The sequence below is a fragment of the Chiloscyllium punctatum genome, chromosome 3 (genome assembly GCF_047496795.1).
Source record: "Chiloscyllium punctatum isolate Juve2018m chromosome 3, sChiPun1.3, whole genome shotgun sequence".
NCBI lineage: Eukaryota > Metazoa > Chordata > Chondrichthyes > Orectolobiformes > Hemiscylliidae > Chiloscyllium > Chiloscyllium punctatum.
In genome coordinates this window covers 18252680-18274534 of record NC_092741.1, presented here as the reverse complement: position 1 = coordinate 18274534, position 21855 = coordinate 18252680, and the positions used below count along the sequence as shown (strand labels likewise).

General features: G+C 47.4%; 1 protein-coding gene across 5 annotated transcripts in view; it reads left to right on the top strand.

The window, feature by feature from the left end:
* susd4 (sushi domain containing 4) overlaps positions 1-21855 on the top strand; it is a 231690-nt gene that overhangs the window by 141722 nt on the left and 68113 nt on the right. For all 5 annotated transcript variants that reach the window (XM_072550737.1, XM_072550741.1, XM_072550736.1 and 2 more), the window contains one exon: positions 11919-12098. In XM_072550737.1, coding sequence (XP_072406838.1) covers positions 11919-12098 — 180 coding nt within the window. The remainder of the gene's footprint in view (positions 1-11918; positions 12099-21855) is intronic.

Sequence of the window (21855 nt, the reverse complement as noted above, 5' to 3'; positions counted from 1 at the left end):
GGTCCGAGGGGGTGAGTGCGGGTCCGAGGAGGTGAGTGTGGGTCCGAGGGGGTGAGTGCGGGTCCGAGGGGGTGAGGGTAGGCCCGAGGGGGTGAGTGCGAGTCCGAGGGGGTGAGTGTAGGTCCGAGGGGGTGAGTGCGGGTCCGAGGGGGTGAGTATGGGACTGAGGGGGTGAGTGCGAGTCCGAGGGGGTGAGTGCGGGTCCGAGGGAGTGAGTGCGGGTCCGAGGGGGTGAGTGTGGGTCCGAGAGGGTGAGTGCGGGTCCGAGGGGGTGAGTGCGGGTCCGAGGGGGTGAGGGTAGGCCCGAGGGGGTGAGTGCGAGTCCGAGGGGGTGAGTGTGGGTCCGAGAGGGTGAGTGCGGGTCCGAGGGAGTGAGTGCGGGTCCGAGGGGGTGAGTGCGGGTCCGAGGGAGTGAGTGTAGGTCCGAGGGGGTGAGTATGGGACTGAGGGAGTGAGTGCGAGTCCGAGGGGGTGAGGGTAGGCCCAAGGGGGTGAGTGTGAGTCCAAGGGGGTGAGTGTGGGTCCGAGAGGGTGAGTGCGAGTCCGAGGGGGTGAGTGTGGGTCCGAGGGGGTGAGTGTGGGTCCGAGGGGGTGAGTGTGGGTCCGAGGGGGTGAGTGTGGGTCCGAGGAGGTGAGTGTGGGTCCGAAGGGGTGTGTGCGGGTCCGAGGGAGGGAGTGTGTGTCCGACGGGGTGAGTGTGAGACTGAGGGGGTGAGTGTGGGTCCGAGGGGGTGAGTGCGGGTCCGAGGGGGTGAGTGCGAGTCCGAAGGAGTGAGTGCGGGTCCGAGGGGGTGAGTGCGGGTCCGAGGGGGTGAGTGTAGGTCCGAGGGGGTGAGTGCGAGTCCGAAGGGGTGAGTGTGGGTCCGAGGGGGTGAGTGTGGGTCCGAGGGGGTGAGTGTGGGTCCGAGGGGGTGAGAGCGAGTCCGAGGGAGTGAGTGCGAGTCCGAGGGGGTGAGTGCGGGTCTGAGGGGGTGAGTGTAGGTCCGAGGGGGTGAGGGTAGGCCCGAGGGGGTGAGTGTGAGTCCAAGGGGGTGAGTGCGGGTCCGAGGGAGTGTGTGTGGGTCCGAGGGGGTGAGTGCGGGTCCGAGGGGGTGAGTGCGGGTCCGAGGGAGTGAGTGCGGGTCCGAGGGGGTGAGTGCGAGTTCGAAGGGGTGAGTGTAGGTCCGAGGGGGTGAGTGTGGGTCTGAGGGGGTGAGTGCGGGTCCGAGGGAGTGAGTGCGGGTCCGAGAGGGTGAGTGCGGGTCCGAGAGGGTGAGTGCGGGTCCGAGGGAGGGAGTGTGGGTCCGAGGGGGTGAGTGCGGGTCCGAGGGGGTGAGTGCGGGTCCGAGGGAGTGAGTGCGAGTCCGAGGGAGTGAGTGCGGGTCCGAGGGGGTGAGTGCGGGTCCGAGAGGGTGAGTGCGGGTCCGAGGGAGGGAGTGTGAGTCCGAGGGAGTGAGTGTGGGTCTGAGGGAGGGAGTGTGAGTCCGAGGGGGTGAGTGCGGGTCCGAGGGAGTGAGTGCGGGTCCGAGAGGGTGAGTGCGGGTCCGAGGGAGGGAGTGTGAGTCCGTGGGGGTGAGTGCGGGTCCGAGGGGGTGAGTGCGGGTCCGAGGGACTGAGTGCGAGTCCGAGGGGTTGAGTGCGGGTCCGAGAGGGTGAGTGCGGGTCCGAGGGAGGGAATGCGGGTCCGAGAGGGTGAGTGCGGGTCCGAGGGGGTGAGTGCGGGTCCGAGAGGGTGAGTGCGGGTCCGAGAGGGTGAGTGCGGGTCCGAGGGAGTGAGTGTGAGTCCGAGGGGGTGAGTGCGGGTCCGAGGGAGTGAGTGCGAGTCCGAGGGGTTGAGTGCGGGTCCGAGGGGGTGAGTGCGGGTCCGAGAGGGTGAGTGCGGGTCCGAGGGAGTGAGTGTGGGCCCGAGGGGGTGAGTGCGGGTCCGAGGGGGTGAGTGCGAGTCCGAGGGGTTGAGTGCGGGTCCGAGGGGGTGAGTACGGGTCCGAGGGAGTGAGTGCGGGTCCGAGAGGGTGAGTGCGGGTCCGAGGGAGGGAGTGTGAGTCCGAGGGGGTGAGTGCGGGTCCGAGGGAGGGAGTGTGAGTCCGAGGGGGTGAGTGCGGGTCCGAGGGAGTGAGTGCGAGTCCGAGGGGTTGAGTGCGGGTCCGAGGGGGTGAGTGCGGGTCCGAGAGGGTGAGTGCGGGTCCGAGGGAGTGAGTGTGGGCCCGAGGGGGTGAGTGCGGGTCCGAGGGGGTGAGTGCGAGTCCGAGGGGTTGAGTGCGGGTCCGAGGGGGTGAGTACGGGTCCGAGGGAGTGAGTGCGGGTCCGAGAGGGTGAGTGCGGGTCCGAGGGAGGGAGTGTGAGTCCGAGGGGGTGAGTGCGGGTCCGAGGGGGTGAGTGCGAGTCCGAGGGGGTGAGTGCGGTGCTGAGGGGGTGAGTGCGGGACCGGTTGAGTGAGTGTGCGTCCAAGAGTGTGAGGTTGTGAGTGTGTCATTGAGTGAGTGTGAGCCTGTGATTGAGTGTGAGTCCAACAGTGTGAGCCTGTGAGTGAGTGTGAACCAGTGAGTCTTTGTGTGAGTGTGGTTCTGTAAGTGTGAGCCTGTGATTGTGTGAGACAGTGCGTCTGTGAGTTTGAGTCTGAGTTTGTGAGTGAGTCGGAGTGGGTGAGTGTGTCTGTGAGGGAGTGTGAGTCTGTGAGTGAGTGTGAACCTGTGAGTGTGAGCCTGTGAGTCTGTGTGTGAGTGAGTCAGTGAGTGAGTCATTGAGTGAGTGAGTGTGAGTCAGTGAGTGAGTGAGTGTGAGCCTGTGAGTGAGTGTGAGCCTGTGAGTGAGTCGGGTGTGATTGTTAGTGATTTTCTTGCTGGTGAAATCAGTGTTAGTTTGGGAATGTGAATAATAAATCTCTTCATGGAGCCTCTATCAGCTGTGTACCCTGTGATGATTGTAACTCAGTCGTGATGGTCAGGAACATCTGCCACTCGACCAGGTGAAAAGAAGTTACAGTACAGACCAGATTCAAATCCATTTGCCATGTAATTAATGCCTTTTGTCATTTAATCTGCTCTGTCGTGCCTTCCCACACCATGGATTATATTCGCAAAATGGAACAAGTTATTCTGATGGCTGATTTATTTGACTGGTGTTTATTAACCTGGCTTATTAACCTGGTTTATTAACCTGGCTAATGAAACCTGGTTTTGTGTGATTTTTAACTTTGTACACCCCAGTCCAACACCGGCATCTCCAAATCAGGATTTATTTGACTGTATTGTTCCCAGGTCTGATTCCTGGGAACTGGTGCCCCTATTAGCAGTTCCTACCACCAGTTTTTACGTCTGCTTTTATTTAATCAGGTTGTTGTCCAGTTTACAAGATCCAGGCTGTTATCTAGCAAATTCATCAAGGACCGTACAAGTTTATCCGATTCTCAAACTGCAGTTGAAAGAAAACAGAGTTATATATTTCAATGGTATGAGGCAGGAACTTTCAAAAATTGATTGGAATAGACTGTTCACAGCTAAAAGGACATCTGGCAAGTGGGAGGTGTTCAAGAGTGTGATGGCAAGAGTTCAGAGGCATTACATTCCTGTTAGAGTGAAGGGTTAGGCTGGTAAGATTAGGGAACGATGGATGAATAAAGATATTGAGGCTCTAGTCGAGAATATAAGAGATTCATATTTTAGATATAGACAACTTGGTTCAATTGAATCTCCTAATCAATGTAAAGAGTTTAGGGGAATACTGAAGAGACAAATCAGAAAGGGGATATGAGAAAGCATTGACAGATAAGGGGAAGGATAATCCAAAGAGATTCTCCAAACACATTAAGAACAAGAGAGTAACTAGAGAGGTTAGGGCCCCTTAAAGATCAAGGAGGTTATCTTTGAACCCCTGGAGATGGGAGAATTTTTTGTGTCAGTTTTTACTGTGTAGAAAGAAATGGAGTCTAGACAATGTAGAGAAATAAACTTTGTTTTAAAAATAGTTCACATTACAGAAGAGAAGGTTCAAGAAGTCTTTGAGAATATAAAGGTGGATAAATCTCCGGGACATGATCTAATGTATCCCAGAATGTGGTGGGAAGTAAGGGAGGAAATTACGAGACCTCTTGCAGAAATATTTGTGTCACCTATAACTACAGGTGAGATGCCTGATGATTGCGGGGTGGCTAATGTCATACCTTTGTTTATGAAATGATGTAAGGAGAAACCGGGAAACCATAAGCCTGTGTTGGTCGGTAAGTTGTTGGAAGTGATTATAAAAGTTAGGATTTATGGACATTTAGAGAAGCAAAAATTGATTAGGGATAGTCAGCATGGTTTTGTGAGGAAAATCGTGTTTCACAAACTTTTTTGAAGAAGTTATCAAAAAGATTGATGGTGGCAGAGCAGTAGATGTTTGTTTCAACTTTAGTAAACCCTTTCACATGATTCCGCATGGTAGACTAATTAGTAAAGTTAGCTCACAGGGGATTCAGGTTGAGCTTGCCAATTGGATACAAAGTTGGCTTAACAGCAGGACACAGTGAGTAATGGTGGACGGTTACTTTTCAGACTGGAGGCCTGTGACCAGTGGTGTTCCACAGGAATTGGTTCTGGGTCCTCTGTTGTTTATCATTTATAGAAATGGTATGGATGCGAATAAAGAAGGTTAGTAAGTTTGTGGATGACATCAAAATTAGTGCTAAAATGGACAGTGAGAAAAGGTTTTCTAAGATTACAAAAGGATTTTGATCAAATAGGCACAAGGGTTAGGCTTATACCATTAATGGTAGGGTCTTGGGTTGTGTTGTAGAACAGAGGCACCTAGGGGTTCAGGTACATGGTGCTTTAAAGTTTACTTCACATGGAGACAGGGGGATTAGAAGGTGTTTAGTGCGCCTGTCTTCATTACTAAGTCCTTTTGAGAATAGGAATTGGGACGTTATGTTGAGGTTATACAGGACATAGGTGAGGCCTTTTCTGGGGTACTGTATGCAGTCTGGTAGCCCAGTTATAGGAAGGATATTATTAAACTGGAGAAGGTTCAGAAGAGATTTACCAGGATGTTGTCAGGTAGGGAAGTTCAGAGTTCTAAAGAAAGGCTGGATAGGCTGGGACCTTTTTAACTGGAGCGTAGGAGGTTGAGAGGTGACCTGACAGAAGTTTATAAAATAACGAGAGGTACAGGTAGACGTGAGGGTTGTTGTCTTTTGCCTAAGATGGGAAATTTCAAGATCAGGGGGCACATCTTTTAAGGTGAGAGGAGAGAGATTTTAAAAAAGATGTAGGAGACACATGTTTAACGCAGAGGGAGGTTCGGATGTGGAATGAACCTCCTGAGGAAGTGGTGGATGTGGGCACAATTACAATGTTTAAAAGATATTTGGATAAATACATAAGTAGGAAAGATTTGGAGAGAAATGAGCCAGGGTGGTGGGACTACTTTAGTTTGGGATTACAGTCGGTATGGACTGGATAGATGGCAGGGTCTATATGACACTGTGACAAGATTACACTTGTCCAATGTACTATATTGAGTGGTACAGACCTTTGATCTCTGACCTACTATTTTTTAAAAGGGTAAGTCAAAGATAATAATGAACAGCACCTTCTGGGCCCTTGTATCGAAATAAAACACAAACTGACAGTTGAACAGAACCATATTTAATGGGACAGGGACTTACTAAATGACAGGCAGGACACTCCCCAGCCTCTGCAGTGCTCACTGATAACAAAACCAGGAAGGAGGCAAAATCAAGGAAGGAGGCAAAGAGGACCAGGACACCCTTCCTCAGCACCCCTCCTAACCCTTTCACCCAACCTCACAATTGGTACATGAGAGCATGAGAAATAGAAGCAGTATAAACCCCTTCTGAAACCCATACCACCTCATAACTATAAATCCCAGGCAATTCCCATTTACACCAATGTCCCCTCGTAACCTCTATGGTACCATCTACATAACCCCATGATTCTTAATGCCACCCCCCCCACTCATCTCCAAAGCCCTTTACAACTTGTACGCTAATTTAGTGCCAAATCACGTTAATATATTCCCATCTACAATGCCAACCCTGCCATGGGTAGATCTTAGGAGCAATGCAGAGATGAGAAAAATGAACTTTGATTGAATAGCAGGTATTGCAGATTTCATTATATTGAGTAAAACACTCTCATTCTTAAAATACATTTACTACATCAGAATTCAATCACCTCAATAACACTTCATAAAAATATTTCATTGAAGTGTCTCAAGCTCACATTAAACAGTCAAAACCACTTGTAGCTGCTAATTAAACAGTGATGGGAAGGTAACCCGTGATTTTAATAGATCCTTCTGAAATCTATAATCCTTGATTATAATGGATCCAGGTTGCAATTATCCAATGTTGGAAAAGCTCAAGCCAATCTCAACAGACAGATTATCACTTTTTTTAACTGTCCAGATATTTTAAAAGCACAAGAGATTTAATTGTTTTAACAGTTGTTTTGGCAGCTTTGACAGTTATAGTCATAAAGTCATACAGCACCTTAACAGATCCTTAGCTCTAACCAGTCCATGCTGAACATAATCCCAAATTAGATTAGTCCCACCTACCTGCTCCTGGCCTATATCATTCCAAACCTTTCCTAGTCATGGCCTTATCCAAATGTATTTTAAAATTGTAAATTTAAAAAGTTAATTCCACATGTGAACTGGTGGTAGTGGAGTGTTCTTTTTCAGACTGGAGGCCTGTGACCAGTGGAGTGCCACAAGGATCGGTGCTGGGTCCTCTACTTTTCATTTATATCAGTGATTTGGATGTGAGCATAAGATGTACAGTTAGTAAGTTTGCAGATGACACCAAAATTGGAGGTGTAGTGGACAGCGAAGAGGGTTACCTTAGATTACAACAGGATCTTGACCAGATGGGCCAATGGGCTGAGAAGTGGTAGATGGAGTTTAATTCAGATAAATGTGAGGTGCTGCATTTTGGGAAAGCAAATCTTAGCAGGACTTATACACTTAATGGTAAGGTCCTAGGGAGTGTTGCTGAACAAAGAGACCTTGGAGTGCAGGTTCATAGCTCCTTGAAAGTGGGGTCGCAGGTAGATAGGATAGTGAAGAAGGCGTTTGGTATGCTTTCCTTTGATTGGTCAGAGTATTGAGTACAGGAATTGGGAGGCTGTACAGGACATTGGTTCAGCCAGGTTTGGAATATTGCATGCAATTCTGGTCTCCTTCCTATCAGAAAGATGTTGTGAAACTTGAAAGGATTCAGAAAAATTTACAAGAATGTTGCCAGGGTTGGAGGATTTGAGCTATAGGGAGAGGCTGAACAGGCTGGGGCTGTTTTCCCTGGAGCGTCGGAGGCTGAGGGGTGACCTTATAGAGGTTTACAAAATTATGAGGGGCACGGATAGTGTATATAGACAAAGTCTCTTCCCTGGGTTGAGCGACTCCAGATCTAGAGGGCAAAGGTTTAGGGTGAGAGGGGAAAGATATAAAAGAGACCTAAGGGGCAACTTTTTCACACAGAAGGTGGTGCATGTATGGAATGAGCTGCCAGAGGAAGTGGTGGAGGCTGGTACAATTGCAACATTTAAAAGGCATTTGGATGGGCATATGAATAGGAAGGGTTTGGAGGGATCTGGGCTGGGTGCTGGCAGGTGGGACTAGATTGGGTTGGGATATCTGCTCGGCATGGACGGGTTGGACTGAAGGGTTTGTTTCCATGCTGTACATCTCTATGACTCTATGAACTACCCTCTGTGTAAAACAATTGCCTGTCATGTCTTTTTTGACTTTTTGCCCTCTTACCTTAAAAATCCACCCCCTGTTTTTGAGATCCCTCACCCTGGGGAAAATGTACACCCCACTCTAGGGAAAAGATGGTGGAGTTTGACAGCATTTGATAGTTCAATGTCAGTGATTTTTGAGAAGAGTTGTAGCTCAGATTGATGAGAAGTTTGTATGTTCGCTCGCTGAGCTGGAAGGTTTGTTTTCAGATGTTTCACCACCATGACTCGGTAACATCATCAGTGAGCATTTCCAGTGAAGCGCTGGTGGTATATCCTACCTCTATTTATAGGTCTTGGTTTCTTAAGATGGGCGATGTCATTTCTAGGAGAAAGTGAGGACTGCAGATGCTGGAGATCAGAGCTGAAAATGTGTTGCTGGAAAAGCGCAGCAGGTCAGGCAGCATCCAAGGAACAGGAGAATCGACGTTTCGGGCATGAGCCATTCTTCAGGAATGAGGAAAGTGTGTCCAGCAGGCTAAGATAAAAGGTAGGGAGGAGGGACTTGGGGGAGGGGCGTTGGGAATACGATAGGTGGAAGGAGGTCAAGGTGAGGGTGATAGGCCGGAGTGGGGGTGGGGGCGGAGAGGTCAGGAAGAAGATTGCAGGTCAGGAAGGTGGTGCTGAGTTCGAGGGTTGGGACTAAGACAAGGTGGGGGAGGGGAAATGAGAAAGCTGGAGAAATCTGAGTTCATCCCTTGTGGTTGGAGGGTTCCTAGGCAGAAGATGAGGCTCTCTTCCTCCAACCGTCGTGTTGCTATGGTCTGGCGATTAAGGAGTCCAAGGATCTGCATGTCCTTGGTGGAGTGGGAGGGGGAGTTGAAGTGTTGAGCCACAGGACGGTTGGGTTGGTTGGTCCGAGTGTCCCAGAGGTGTTCTCTGAAACGTTCCGCAAGTAGGCGGCCTGTCTCCCCAATATAGAGGAGGCCACATCGGGTGCAGCAGATGCAGTAAATGATGTGTGTGGAGGTGAATTTGTGCTAGATATGGAAGGATCCCCCATTTCCTGTTCTATTTTTCAAGGGAAGGTGAATAGGGTCTAAGTCGATGTGTTTATTGATGGAGTTCTGGTTAGAATGCCATGCCTGTAAGAATTCTTGTGTGTGTCTTTGTTTCACCTGTCCGAGGATGTGTGCGTTGTCCCAGTCAGTGTCCTTCTTTGTCTGTATGTACAGAAACTAGTGAGAATGGGTCATGTCTTTTGGTGGCCAATTGGTGTTCATGTGTCCTGGTGGCTAGTTTCCTGCTGGTTTGTCTGATGTCGAGTTTTTTACAATTCTTGCATGGTACCTTGTAAATGACGTTTGATTTGCTGGTGATATCGAATGGGTCCTTTAGGTTCATTAGTCGCTGTTTAAGTCTGTTGGTGGGTTTGTGGGCTATCCCGATGCCAAGGGGTCTGAGTAGTCTGGAAGTCATTTCTGATACATTCTGATGTGAGGTAATGTGGCTGTAGGTTTTGGTTGTGTTGTGTCTGCTTGTCTGGGTTTGTTTCTGAGGAATCAGTGGATTGTGTTTAATGGATAGACGTTTTTCTTGAAAACATTGTATAGATAGTTCTCTTCTGCTTTTCTTGGGTGCAGCAGTGTGATGTCGTTCTGTATCAGTTTGACAGGCAGCTACACTTTTTTAAACACAGACATATCAACTTTGAACAATTGAAAGGTGCACTTGACCTTTCCCAAATGGGGTCATCCTTCAGGTCACGTACCTTTCCAAGGTGTGCTTTACCTCCATTAAGGGGCAGTTTGTCTCACCAAATGGATGACAGAATCCAACTCACAGAGTCCTTCACTCCACTTGAGGAGATTCTAGATATCTAAGAACAAGTGGCACAGTGGTGCAGTGGTTAGCACTGCTGTCTCACAGCACCAGGGACCCGGGTTCAATTCCCGCCTCGGGCACCTGTCTGTGTGGAGTTTGCACATTCTCCCCGTGTCTGTGTGGGTTTCCTCCGGGTGCTCCGGTTTCCTCCCACAGTCCAAAGGTGTACAGGTGAATTGCCCGCAGTGTTAGCTATATTAGTCAGGGGGAAATATAGGGCAGGGTTCTGGATCTGGGTAGGTTACTCTTCAGAGGGTCAGTGTGGCCTTGTTAGGCTGAAGGGCCTGTAGGGAATCTCACCAGAATGTGTTATCCCATTAGCCTCCCTAATTGATTTTTATACATTCACGTGCTGTGGCTGGGGCAGCACTATTGCCTATCCCTGATTGGTCCATGTGGCTTGTTCAGAGCATTTCAGAGGGCAGTTCAGAGCCAGCCACATTGCTGTGGGTCTGGAGTCACTTGTAGGCCAGAACAGGTAAGGATGGCAGATTTCCTTCCTTAAAGGACATTAATGAATCAGACCAGCTTTTACAACATTGGCTCGTGGTACGTGGTCACCATTCGGCTAACTTTTCCTTTACTTCCAGAATGTTATTGAATTGTGTTTTCACTGCCATGGTTGATTGAACCCAACGTCATTAGTTGGGGCTTGAATGAAAGGTTGTACATTTAAAACTGAGATGAGGAGGAATTTCTTCTCTCAGATGGTTGTCCTTTCCCCCAGAGGACTATCAAGGGTTAATCATTAAGTTTATTCAAAATGGAGATCGATTTTTAATCAGTAAGACAATCGAGGGTTCTGGAGTAAAGATAGGAAAGTGGAGTTGAAGATCAGCCAAGATCTCATTGAATGGTGGAGCAGACTCGATGGGCCGAATGGCCCAGTTCAGCTGCCACATCTTATGGTCTTATTGCTCGTTGGCCCTTGCCTCCCCTTGTATATTGTATCTGCACGTTGTCCTTCAGTGAATCATAGACAGGGATACTCAGGTATAGTTTCCCATCTCCACTATCCAATCCCTCAGCCTTTAAAAAATACTTGGAACATCTGATTCTTCTACCTGAAATGTTTCCACATGATATTCTATCTGCCACCTTCTCCTCCATTCACTAAGTCTGGCCAAATTCTCCTGAAGCTGCTTTCCACTTTCCTCATGACACAATGTGTTTCCATCTCTTTGGGAGCCTTTATTGAAAATGTTCTGAAAATCCAAGTATACTATGTCCATTGACTTCCCTTTATCAATTCTGTTTGTAACATCCTCAAACAAATTGCACAGCGTCTTCCAACTCAAATCACCATTTACAAATTCATGCTGACTATATCCAGTCAGATCATTATTATCCATCTATTTATCAGATTAGTTATAGATTTGAGCATCTTCGTAGCCACTATGGCTAACAGTTCCTCATGTCCTCTTTCACTCCCTTCTTAAATAGCAAAATGATATTTGATATTTTTCCAATCTGCAGGAACCACTCCAGAATCTATATAGTTTTGGAAGATGACCATCAATGAATCCATGATCCCCATAGTGATCTATTTCAACATTCTGAGAGGAGGAATGTTAGCTCCTGGGGAATTATAAACTTTCAGTCCCATTGCTGCAGCACAACCCTCTTACCAAGATTTACTTACATTCATTCCTCATTCACCAATGTCCCTCTGATTCTGGGATATTATTTATATCTTCCTCAATAACGACAAAGTTGTGAGTGCGTGTGAGTGTGTGTGTGTGTGTGTCTGTCTGTCTGTCTGTCCACATGTGCACCTACACACACTCTGCACACTCAAACATCTTAATGCACACCCACTCAGAGTTACATATGCACACATTCTAAAGCATTCACCAACATGACACTGAGACAACCTACTGACATACAGACAACAAATGCCCCAAAACACAGACTGACACACAACATACACATTCATGCTATCACACATATAGATAGAGTTTTTTGCAAACATTAGACCAATCCAAATTTCATCCATCTTTGAATGGACCTAAACAAATATTTCTTTTCGCTGTTTACTTCCCAATGTTTCTCTTTCCATTTCATTGGATTCTACCTCAGATTTTCCTCCCTCTCTTTTGCTTTGCTTAGTTTAACTCTGACCTTGTTTGTCCTGAAGGCCCCTATTGCTGACTTGCGGTCTCTATTCACTGTGACTCCCTGCACGGCGTGGCATCACTCCCTGCCCATGTATGAGTTGGGTCTGCCGTGTGAGAGATGAGCTGACCCTTGCAGAGTTTGAGCCGAGCGTGAAGCTGAGCGATCAGGAGAAAGGATGAACACCAAGGAGAGAGTGGAAGGCAGGGTGGGTCAGGCCTTTGCTTCCATGATTCTGACCGCCTGTTTCTTCACTTGAAGTGACGGTGTGCCCTGTGCCATACATCGAAGATGCCGATGTGTACAACAACACCTACCGGCCTGGTGACCAGCTCACTGTCAGCTGTCACCGAGGATTCCAGATCCGTTACCCAGACATGGAAAACATGGTAACTCTGTGCCCAGATGATGGGATTTGGGACAACCTGCCCACCTGCCAAGGTATGTATGCCATCAATCAGGTGATGAGAGACCTCTGCCATGTCAGTGGGGCCTGTCTGCTGTATGTGGGCCATGCCCATAGTCACAATCCAAGTTACCCTCTGGGAGCTGGGGGTTTGGGGTGAACAGAATGGCAGCCGGCAGCTCCTCATCCCGATTCATGTGAAGCCCTCTCCCCCTGAAGGGCCAGCACGGTGGCACAGTGGTTAGCACTGCTGCCTCACAGCGCCAGAGACCTGGGTTCAATTCCCGCCTCAGGCGACTGACTGTGTGAAGTTTGCACATTCTCCCAGTGTCTGCGTGGGTTTCCTCCGGGTGCTCCGGTTTCCTCCCACAATCCAGAAGATGTGCAGGTCAGGTGAATTGGCCATGCTAAATTGCCCGTAGTGTTAGGTAAGGGGTAGATGTAGGGGTATGGGTGGGTTGCGCTTCGGCAGGGTCGGTGTGGACTTGTTGGGCCGAAGGGCCTGTTTCCACACTGTAAGTAATCTAATCTAATCTAACCTTTACAAAGTGGAAAGTTGGGATGAAGGGAGCATTTTCAGGGTGGCAAACTGTAATAGGTGGAGTGCAAAAGGATTAGCGCTGGGGGCCAGCATTATTTACAACATAGATTCATGGCTTGGGTGAGGAAAGTAAATGTACTATAACTTAAGTCTGCAGATGTTACAAAGATAAGTGGGAAGGAGAGTGGTGAGAGTGACACAAAGAATCTGCAGAGGGAAGTAGACAGGTTTATAAAAGGAATTAGAAAAAGGTAGGGAAATTTACCAGTGGAACAAATTTAAAAGCTTTGTATCTAACTGCATGAAGCATTCAAACTAAAGTGATTGCCGTAATCGCACAGATAGATGTAAACAGGTACGATATAATTGGGATCAGGGAGACACAGTTCCAGGGTGAATGTGGATGGCAACTGAATGTCCCGGGGTATTCAGGCAAAAAGGAAAAGGTGGTGGAGTGACATTGCTGGATAAAGAGGAAATTAACACATTAGTGAGAAAGGATATAAGCTCTGACTATGTGGAGTCTGTATGGAGAGAGTTGAGAAACACCAAGGGGCATAAAACATTTGTGGGTGTCATATACAGACCCTCAAACTGCAGCGGTGATGGTGGCAATGGTACTGAACAGGGAATTAGCGATGCAGGTGATAAGGGAATATTGGTGATCAGAGGTGATTTTAATCTGCACATAGATTGGGCTGATCAAATTAGCCACAATATCATAGAGGAGGAATTCCTGGAGTGTATATGGGATGGTTTTCTTGAGCAATATGTGGAGGAACCAACCAGTGAGCAGGCCATCTTAGACTGGGTACTGTGTAATGGGAGCGGAATCATTGCCAATCTAGCTGTGTGACACCCCTTGGGGATGAGTGACCATAACATCCAGGTGGAGAGTCAGGTCATTGATTTGGAGACTAGGGTGCTGAATCCTAATAAAGGAAAACCTGTGAAGATATGAGGCTTGAGTTGGCCTTGATAGACTTGAGAGAATTACTTAAAGTGGATAGGCAATGACCAACATTCAAGTAATACGAGGGGGAGCTGCAACAACTGTTTATTCCTGTCTGACACAAAGGCATGATGGGTAAGAGGGCCAATCCATGGATTACAAAGGAAATTAGCAATAGTATCCAATCTGAGTAAGAAGCATACAGGTTGGCCAAGAAAAGCAATGGGGCTGAGGACTGGGAGCAGTTCGGAATTCAACAAAGAAGGACCAAAGGGTTGATGAAGATGGGAAAATACAGACCGAAAGGACGCTTGCAGGGAACATGAAGTCTGACACAAAGAGTTTCTATTGGTACATGAAGAGAACAAGATTGGTGAAGACAAATGTAGGTCCCCTACAGACAGAAATGGGGGAATATATAATAGGAGACAAAGAAATGGCTGTGAAACTGAATAGATAAGACAAAGAAAATTTACAGCCCAGGAACAGACCCTTCGGCCCTCCAAACCTGAGCCCATCCAAATGTACTGTCTAAATCGGCCACCCAATTCCTAAGCATCTGTATCCCTCTGCTCCCCACCTACTCGTGCATCTGTCCAGAAGCATCTTAAATGAATCTATCGTGCCTGCCTCTACCATCTCTGCTGGCAACACATTCCAAACGCCCACCACCCTCTGTGGGAAGTACTTGCCGCGTTTATCCCCCTTAGACTTTCCACCTCTCACCTTGGTCACTTTCTCAAAGAACTCTATTACGTTGGTAAGGCACGATCTCCCCTGCACAAAACCATGTTGCCTATCACTGATAAGCCCATTCTTTCCTAAATATAAATTGATCCAATCCCTCAGTACCTTCTCCAGCAACTTTCCCACCACCGACGTCAGGCTCACTGGTCTGTAGTTACCCGGAATATCCCTACTACCCTTCTTGTACAGGGATATTCCTGTAGCAACCCTCCAGTCCTCCAGTACCTGAAATCATGAAATCAAGCATGAAATCATGCTTGACTAATCTTCTTGAATTTTTTGAGGATGTAACTCGGAAGATGGACGAGGGAGATCCAGTGGATGTAGTGTACCTGGACTTTCAGAAAGCTTTTGATAAAGTCCCACACAAGAGGTTAGTGAGCAAATTTAGGGCGCATGGGATTGGGGGCAAAGTACTAGATTGGATAGAGAATTGGTTGGCTAATAGGAAACAAAGGGTAGTGATTAACGGGTCCATTTCGGAATGGCAGGCAGTGACCAGGGATACCGCAGGGATCCGTGCTGGGACCGCAGCTTTTTACAATATATGTAAATGATATAGAAGATGGTATCAGCAATAACATTAGCAAATTTGCTGATGATACAAAGCTGGGTGGTAGGGTGAAATGTGATGAGGATGTTGGGAGATTACAGGGTGACCTGGACAAGTTAGGTGAGTGGGCAGATGCATGGCAGATGCAGTTTAATGTGGATAAATGTCTGGTTATCCACTTTGGTGGCAAGAACAGGAAGGCAGATTACTACCTCAATGGTATCAAATTAGGTAAAGGGGCTGTTCAGAGAGATCTGGGTGTTCTTGTCCACCAGTCAATGAAGGCAAGCATGCAGGTACAGCAGGTCGTGAAGAAGGCTAATATCATGCTGGCCTTCATAACAAGAGGGATTGAGTATAGAAGCAAAGAGGTGCTTCTGCAGCTGTACAGGGCCCTGGTGAGACCACACCTGGAGTACTGTGTACAGTTCTGGTCTCCAAATTTGAGGAAAGACATTCTGGCTATTGAGGGAGTGCAGCGTAGGTTCACGAGGTCAATTCCTGGAATGGCAGGATTACCTTACACTGAAAGACTAAAGCGACTGGGCTTGTAGACCCTTGAGTTTAGAAGACTGAGAGGGGATCTGATTGAAACGTATAGGATTATGAAAGGATTGGACACTCTGGCAGGAGGAAACATATTTCCGCTGATGGGGGAGTGCCGAACCAGAGGACACAACTTAAAAATACGCGGTAGACCATTTAGGACAGAGATGAGGAGAAACTACTTCACCCAGAGAGTGGTGGCTGTGTGGAATGCTCTGCCCCAGAGGGCAGTGGAGGCCCAGTCTCTGGATTCATTTAAGAAAGAATTGGATAGAGCTCTTAAAGATAGTGGAGTCAAGGGTTATGGAGGTAAGGCTGGAACAGGATACTGATTGGGAATGATCAGCCATGATCATATTGAATGGTGGTGCAGGCTCGAAGGGCAGAATGGCCTACTCCTGCATCTATTGTCTATTGTCTATTGTCTACCTCACCTGTATTTAAGGATGCTACAAAAATATCTGCCAGGGCCCCAGCTATTTTGGTTCTGTCTTCACAAAACTGGATACAAATCAGAGACCAGAAATGTCAGAGAATGCAAGATTTAGTGAGAGGGAAGAACTGAGGGAGATCACTATCATAGAGAAATAGTGCTAGGAGAATTGATGGGATTTAAGGTGGATAAATCCCCGGGGCCTGATAATTTACTTCCCAGAGTACTTAAGGAATTGGCTGTAAAAATAGTGGATGCATTGATGGTCACCTTCCAGGATTCTCTAGACTCTGGAAGAGTCCCTGCAGATTGGAGAATAGCTGATGTTACTCCAATATTCAAAAAGAGAGAAACCAGGGAATTATAGACCAGTAAGCCTAACATCGGTAGTGGGGAAAATTCTCAAATCTATAATCAAGGACTTTACAGCAGAGCATTGAGAAAACAGTGGCAGGATCAGACAGAGTCAGCATGGATTTTTGAAGGAGAAATGATGCTTGAGAAATCAGTTGGAATTCTCTGAAGATGTAACTAGTAGAGTTGACAAGGGGGAACCAGTCGATGTGGTATATTTGGACATTCAGAGAGCTTTTGACAAAATCCTGTATAAGAGATTATTGTGCAAGATGAAAGCACATGGGATTGGGGAAGGGTATTGAGATGGATAGCAACTGGTTGGCAGAGAGCAAAGAGTGGGAATTAATGGGCCCTTTTCAAATTGGCAGGCGGTGTCTAGTGGGGTGCCACAGGGATTCACAATATATATTAATGATTTGGATGAGGGAACAAATGTAATATCTCAAAGTTTGCAGGTGATCCCAAGTTGGGTGGGAGGGTGAACTGTGACAATGATGCAGAGATCCTTCAGCATGATCTGGACCCATTGGCTGAGTGGGCAAATCAGATGCAGTATCATTTAGATACATGTGAGGTGGTTCACTTTGGAAACAAAAGCAAGGTGGCAGATTACTATCTGAATGGCAGTAAATTGCAAGAGGGAAGTGTGAAGTGGGACCTGGGTGTCTTTGTGCACCAGTCGCTGAAGGGAGGTATGTAGGTGCAGCAGACATAAAGGCAACAAATAGCTTGTTGGCCTTCATCGCGAGACGTTTCGAGGACAGGAGCAGGGATGTGTTGCCACAGTTTTACAGGGCCTTGGTGAGGCCACACCTAGAATATTGTGGATAGTTTCTGAGGAAGGATGCTCTTGCTGTCAAGGGAGTATAGCAAAGGTTTTCCAGGCTGATTCCAGGAACGGCAGGACTTACGTAGGAGGAGAGATGGACGAGGTTAGGATTGTTTTCACTGGAGTTCAGACCAGTGAGGGGGAATCTCATAAAGACTTATAAAATTCTAACAGGACTAGACAGGGTAGATGCAGAAAGGATGTTCCCGATGGTGGGTTCATCCAGAACCAGAGTTCACAGTTTGAGGATTTGGGGTGATTTAGGACGGTGATGAGGAGACATTTCTTCACCCAGAGAGTGGTGGGCTTGCGAATTCATTGCCACAGGAAGTAGCTGATGCCAAAACCTTTACTGTATTTAAGGGGTAGCTAGATACAGCAGTTGGCATGAATGGGATCAAATGTTATTGGGAGAAAGCAGGATTAGGCTACTGTGTTGGACCAACAGCCATGATTGTGATGAAGGGCCAAATGGCCTGCTCTTGCTCCTATCCTCTATGTTTCTATGTTTAGTGAATGGGCAAAAACCTGGCAGAAGGACTATAATGCAGGAGATGTGAGGTTATCCACTTGGCAGTAAGAATAGAGGAGCTGAATATTATTTAAATGGGGAGAGACTGCAGAAAGCTACAGCACAGAGGGATTTGGGCAATTCTGATAAGGAGTCAGCAGACTCAAATGTTAACTCTTCTTCTCTCTCCACAGATGTTGCCAGACCTGCTGAGTTTCTCCAGCAATTTCCGTCTTTGTTTCAGATTTGGAGAATTCTTGTGCATGAATCACAAAAAGCTGTGACCCAAGATGAGTGGTTAATGAGGAAAGCAAATGGAATGTTGGCCTCTATTTCAGAGGGAATGAAGTGTAAAACTGTGGGTGTTTTGCTAAAACCATGCGAGGAACTAATCCGATCCCAGCTGTGAACAGTTTTGGGTCTGTTATCTGAGGAAAGATGTACTGGCATTGGAGTCAGTCCAGAGAACGTTCACCAGGTTGATCCTGAGTATGAAGGGATTTTCTTACAAAGAGCAGTTGAGTAGGTTGGACCTGTACTCATTAGAATTCAGAAGAATGACAGATAACCTTAATAAGTACAGGCCCAGCCTGCTCAACTGCTCTTTGTAAGAAAATCCCTTCAAAATTCTAAGAGGACATGACACAACAGGTGGGGAAAGGTTGTTGTGGGAAGGTCTGGGTCCAGAGGGGACCATCTCAGAATAAGGGGTCACACATTTAAGACGGAGATGGGGAGGAATTTCTTCTCTCTGAGTGTAGCAACTCTGTAGGAATTCATTAACACGGAAGGCTTTTGGTCAGAGCCATGTTCAGGACTGAGGTAGACAGATTTTTGATCAGTCAGGGAATCAAGGGTGTTTGGGGAAAAGGCAGGAAAGTGGAGTTCAGGATGATCAGATCAGTCGTGATCCCATTGAATGGTGGAGCAGACTCGATGGGCTGAATGGGCCCTACTTCTTCTCCTCTGCCCTATGGCCTTATTGTTAGTCTGCCTCCCCTTGTATGCTGTACCTGCAAGTTAGCCTTCAGTAACTTACTGACAGGGACACACAGGGCCGTTTGTACACCTATGGACCATATGGCTGTATTGGCTTATGGCTTGGCATGAGAATGGTTAGGTAATTGTTTTTGACTAGCACAAACAAGATGGGTTGAATGGCCTCTTTCTGTGCTGTAGCTCTCTATGGCTTGTATCAATTTACTTCAGCATTTCTTTTCTCATCTCCTTATGAAGAATTACTCTAATTTCTTTGTCCAATATGCCTTTTTTGCTGTCACTTGCTCTCTGTCAGTCCTGCTGTCTTGTAGCACCGGGTGTGACCTTGATGCTTTCACGCCATCTTTTCATCACTATCTCCTGCAACATTTGGAGAGTTACATCTTATCGCAGAGTTTGTTGTACATTGTGCCATTCTTTCAGAGTCACTGGGTCAAAATCCTGGAACTCCCTCCCTAACGGCATTGAAGGTCAACCTACAGCAGGTGGACTGCAACGGTTCAGGAAGGCAGCTCACCCCCACCTTCTCAAGGGGCAACTAGGGACGGGCAATAGATGTTAGTCCAGCCGGCAATTCCCATGTCCCATGAATGAATAACAAAATTCTTGGTTTCAAAGGAATAAAGATATTTGGTTTGCCACGGAGTTAGCACTGCTGTCTCACAGCACCAGGGACCCAGGTTTGATCCCACCCTTGGGCAACTTCTGTGTGGAGTTTGTACGTTTTCCCAGTGTCTGTGTGGGTTCCCTCCGGATGCTCCGGTTTCCTCCCACAGTCCAAAGATATGCAGGTTAGGTAAATTGGCCACGCTAAATTGCCCATAATATTCAGGGCTATGTAGACTAGATGTATTAGTCAGGGGTAAATATAGGGTAAGGGAGGGGTGGTGTGGACTTGTGGGCTGAAGGGTCTGTTTCCATGCTGACGGATTCTAAGTTGGCCCCGTGTATTGAGATCTCTTCCAAGCCTTATTGAAATTCTTTAGACCCACAGTCCCAGCTTCCCAGATTTCTATCACTGCCAGTACACTCTTAATCCGGTCTGTAGGATAGGTCACATTCTGAAATATTCCTTTGTTTCTCAGCTCCTCCACTTTGTCTTTCTTTGGTTTCCCATTCTCATCTGATTCAAAATGATGTTGACCAGGAAGATGTCGAAGCCAATGTCCAGCAGCCAATGTCCAGCAGCCAATGGGTCCGTGAGATGCTACAAAGCTCTCCTGGTGTGTGAGTGACCAACCCCAAGCTTTAGACTTCTTTCAGCTGAGCTGAATGGGTTTCACTTCACCTCCACATCATCATTCTTCCCACTGCACTGACCTCTCAGCTCAGGCTTTCCTCTTCGGCGGAGTTTTGTTCCACTGTTTGGTCTCCACCTTACCCGCGAGCTCTCCATTTTTAAGGTCACTATCCTGATAACTTACACATGTCTTCAAAACATAGAAATGTAAATGATAGGCACAGGAGTGGGCCATTCGGCCCTTCGAGCCCTCATCCCCATTCAATAGGATCATGGCTGATCGTGGAATCTCAGTATCCCATTCCCGCTTTCTCTCCATGCCCCTTGATCCCTTTAGCCCCAAGGGCGACGTCTTGAATATATTGAATGAACTGACCCCAACAGCTTCCTGTAGGAGAGAATTCCAATTTTTCACAATTCTCTCAGTGAAGAAATTCTTCCTCATCTTAGTCCTGAATAGCTTACCCCTTATTCTTAAGACTCTGACCTCTAGTTCTGGACTTGCCTGTCCAGTCCCATCAGAATTTTGTACGTTTACCATTCTTCTCCATTCCAGCCAGTACAAGCCCAGTCAATTCAGTCTTTCCCGACATGTCAGTGATGTTGTGGAAAGCACCTGTGTTTGACAGTTCACAATCATTTGAAGCTCTCCTTCTGCAGTCAGACAAAATAAAACTGCAGATGCTGGAATCCAAAACCGACAGGCAGGAGGCTGGAAGAACCCAACAAGCCAGGCAGCATCAAGAGGTGGGGAAGTCAACGTTTCGGGTGTAACCCTTTTTCAGAACCCCTTCTGTGGTCAGCATTCTAACAATCACAAACCATTCCTCAGCTTTAAACTTGACAATGCCAATCTGTTCAATGGTGTAGAGTGATTTGTCAGAAACATTTTTTTTCTGACATCTCTTTAGCAGCCTTACCTTTTAGACTTGCTTTGCTTCTTTCTAACTCAGCCCTTGCGAGTAAAGTGATTCAGCATCTCGCAGTTGAACACTGATTTCCACAGGCTGGACATGCTTTCTGTTCACCTCTGTGGTGTCCATCACCTTAGTTATATCCTGTCCTCTAACCCTGACCTTTTTTTGCGGGAACTTTTCAAATATTTCTTCCTAGACATTTCAAACTGTGCCTTCAGTACTGTTAAAACCTGTCCTGTCTGCCTTCCTCTGGTGAGGTTTGGAGCATTCATACAACAGATTTATTAAGGAGGTAAAAACAATGACTGCAGATGCTGGAAACCAGATTCTGGATTAGAGGTGCTGGAAGAGCACAGCAGTTCAGGCAGCATCCAAGTAGCTGTGAAATCGACGTTTCGGGCAAAAGCCCTTCATCAGGAATAAAGGCAGTGAGCCTGAAGCGTAGAGAGATAAGCTAGAGAAGGGTGGGGGTGGGGAAAGAGTAGCATAGAGTACAATGGGTGAGTGGGGGAGGAGATGAAGGTGATAGGTCAGGGAGGAGAGGGTGGAGTGGATAGGTGGAAAAGGAGATAAGCAGGTAGGACAAGTCCGGACAAGTCATGGGGACAGTTACTGAGCTGGAAGTTTAGAACTAGGGTGAGGTGGGGGAAAGGGAAATGAGGAAACTGTTGAAGTCCACATTGATGCCCTGGGGTTCGCCTCAGAACACTTCAACCCCAGGGCATCAATGTGGACTTCAACAATGTGGACTCCACTCCACCCTCTCCTCCTTGACCTATCACCTTCATCCCCTCCCCCACTCACCCATTGTACTCTATGCTACTCTCTCCCCACCCCCACCCCCCCTCTAGGTTATCTCTCCACACTTCAGGCTCACTGCCTTTATTCCTGATGAAGGGCTTTTGCCCGAAACGTTGATTTCGAAGCTCCTTGGATGCTGCCTGAACTGCTGTACTCTTCCAGCACCACTAATCCAGACAACAGATTTATTAACCTAACTTGTCTTTCCTCAGTTCTGTGATTAGTTTACAGTTTCACCGGTGACAAACTCTGCCTCCCATCGCCTTCAGTTTCACAGCTATTAGGATTTGGAAATTTGACATCCTTGTTAACACCCCCAGTGCTTCAATAACAAACTGCTGTTTCCATTTCTCAGCTGAGCATGTA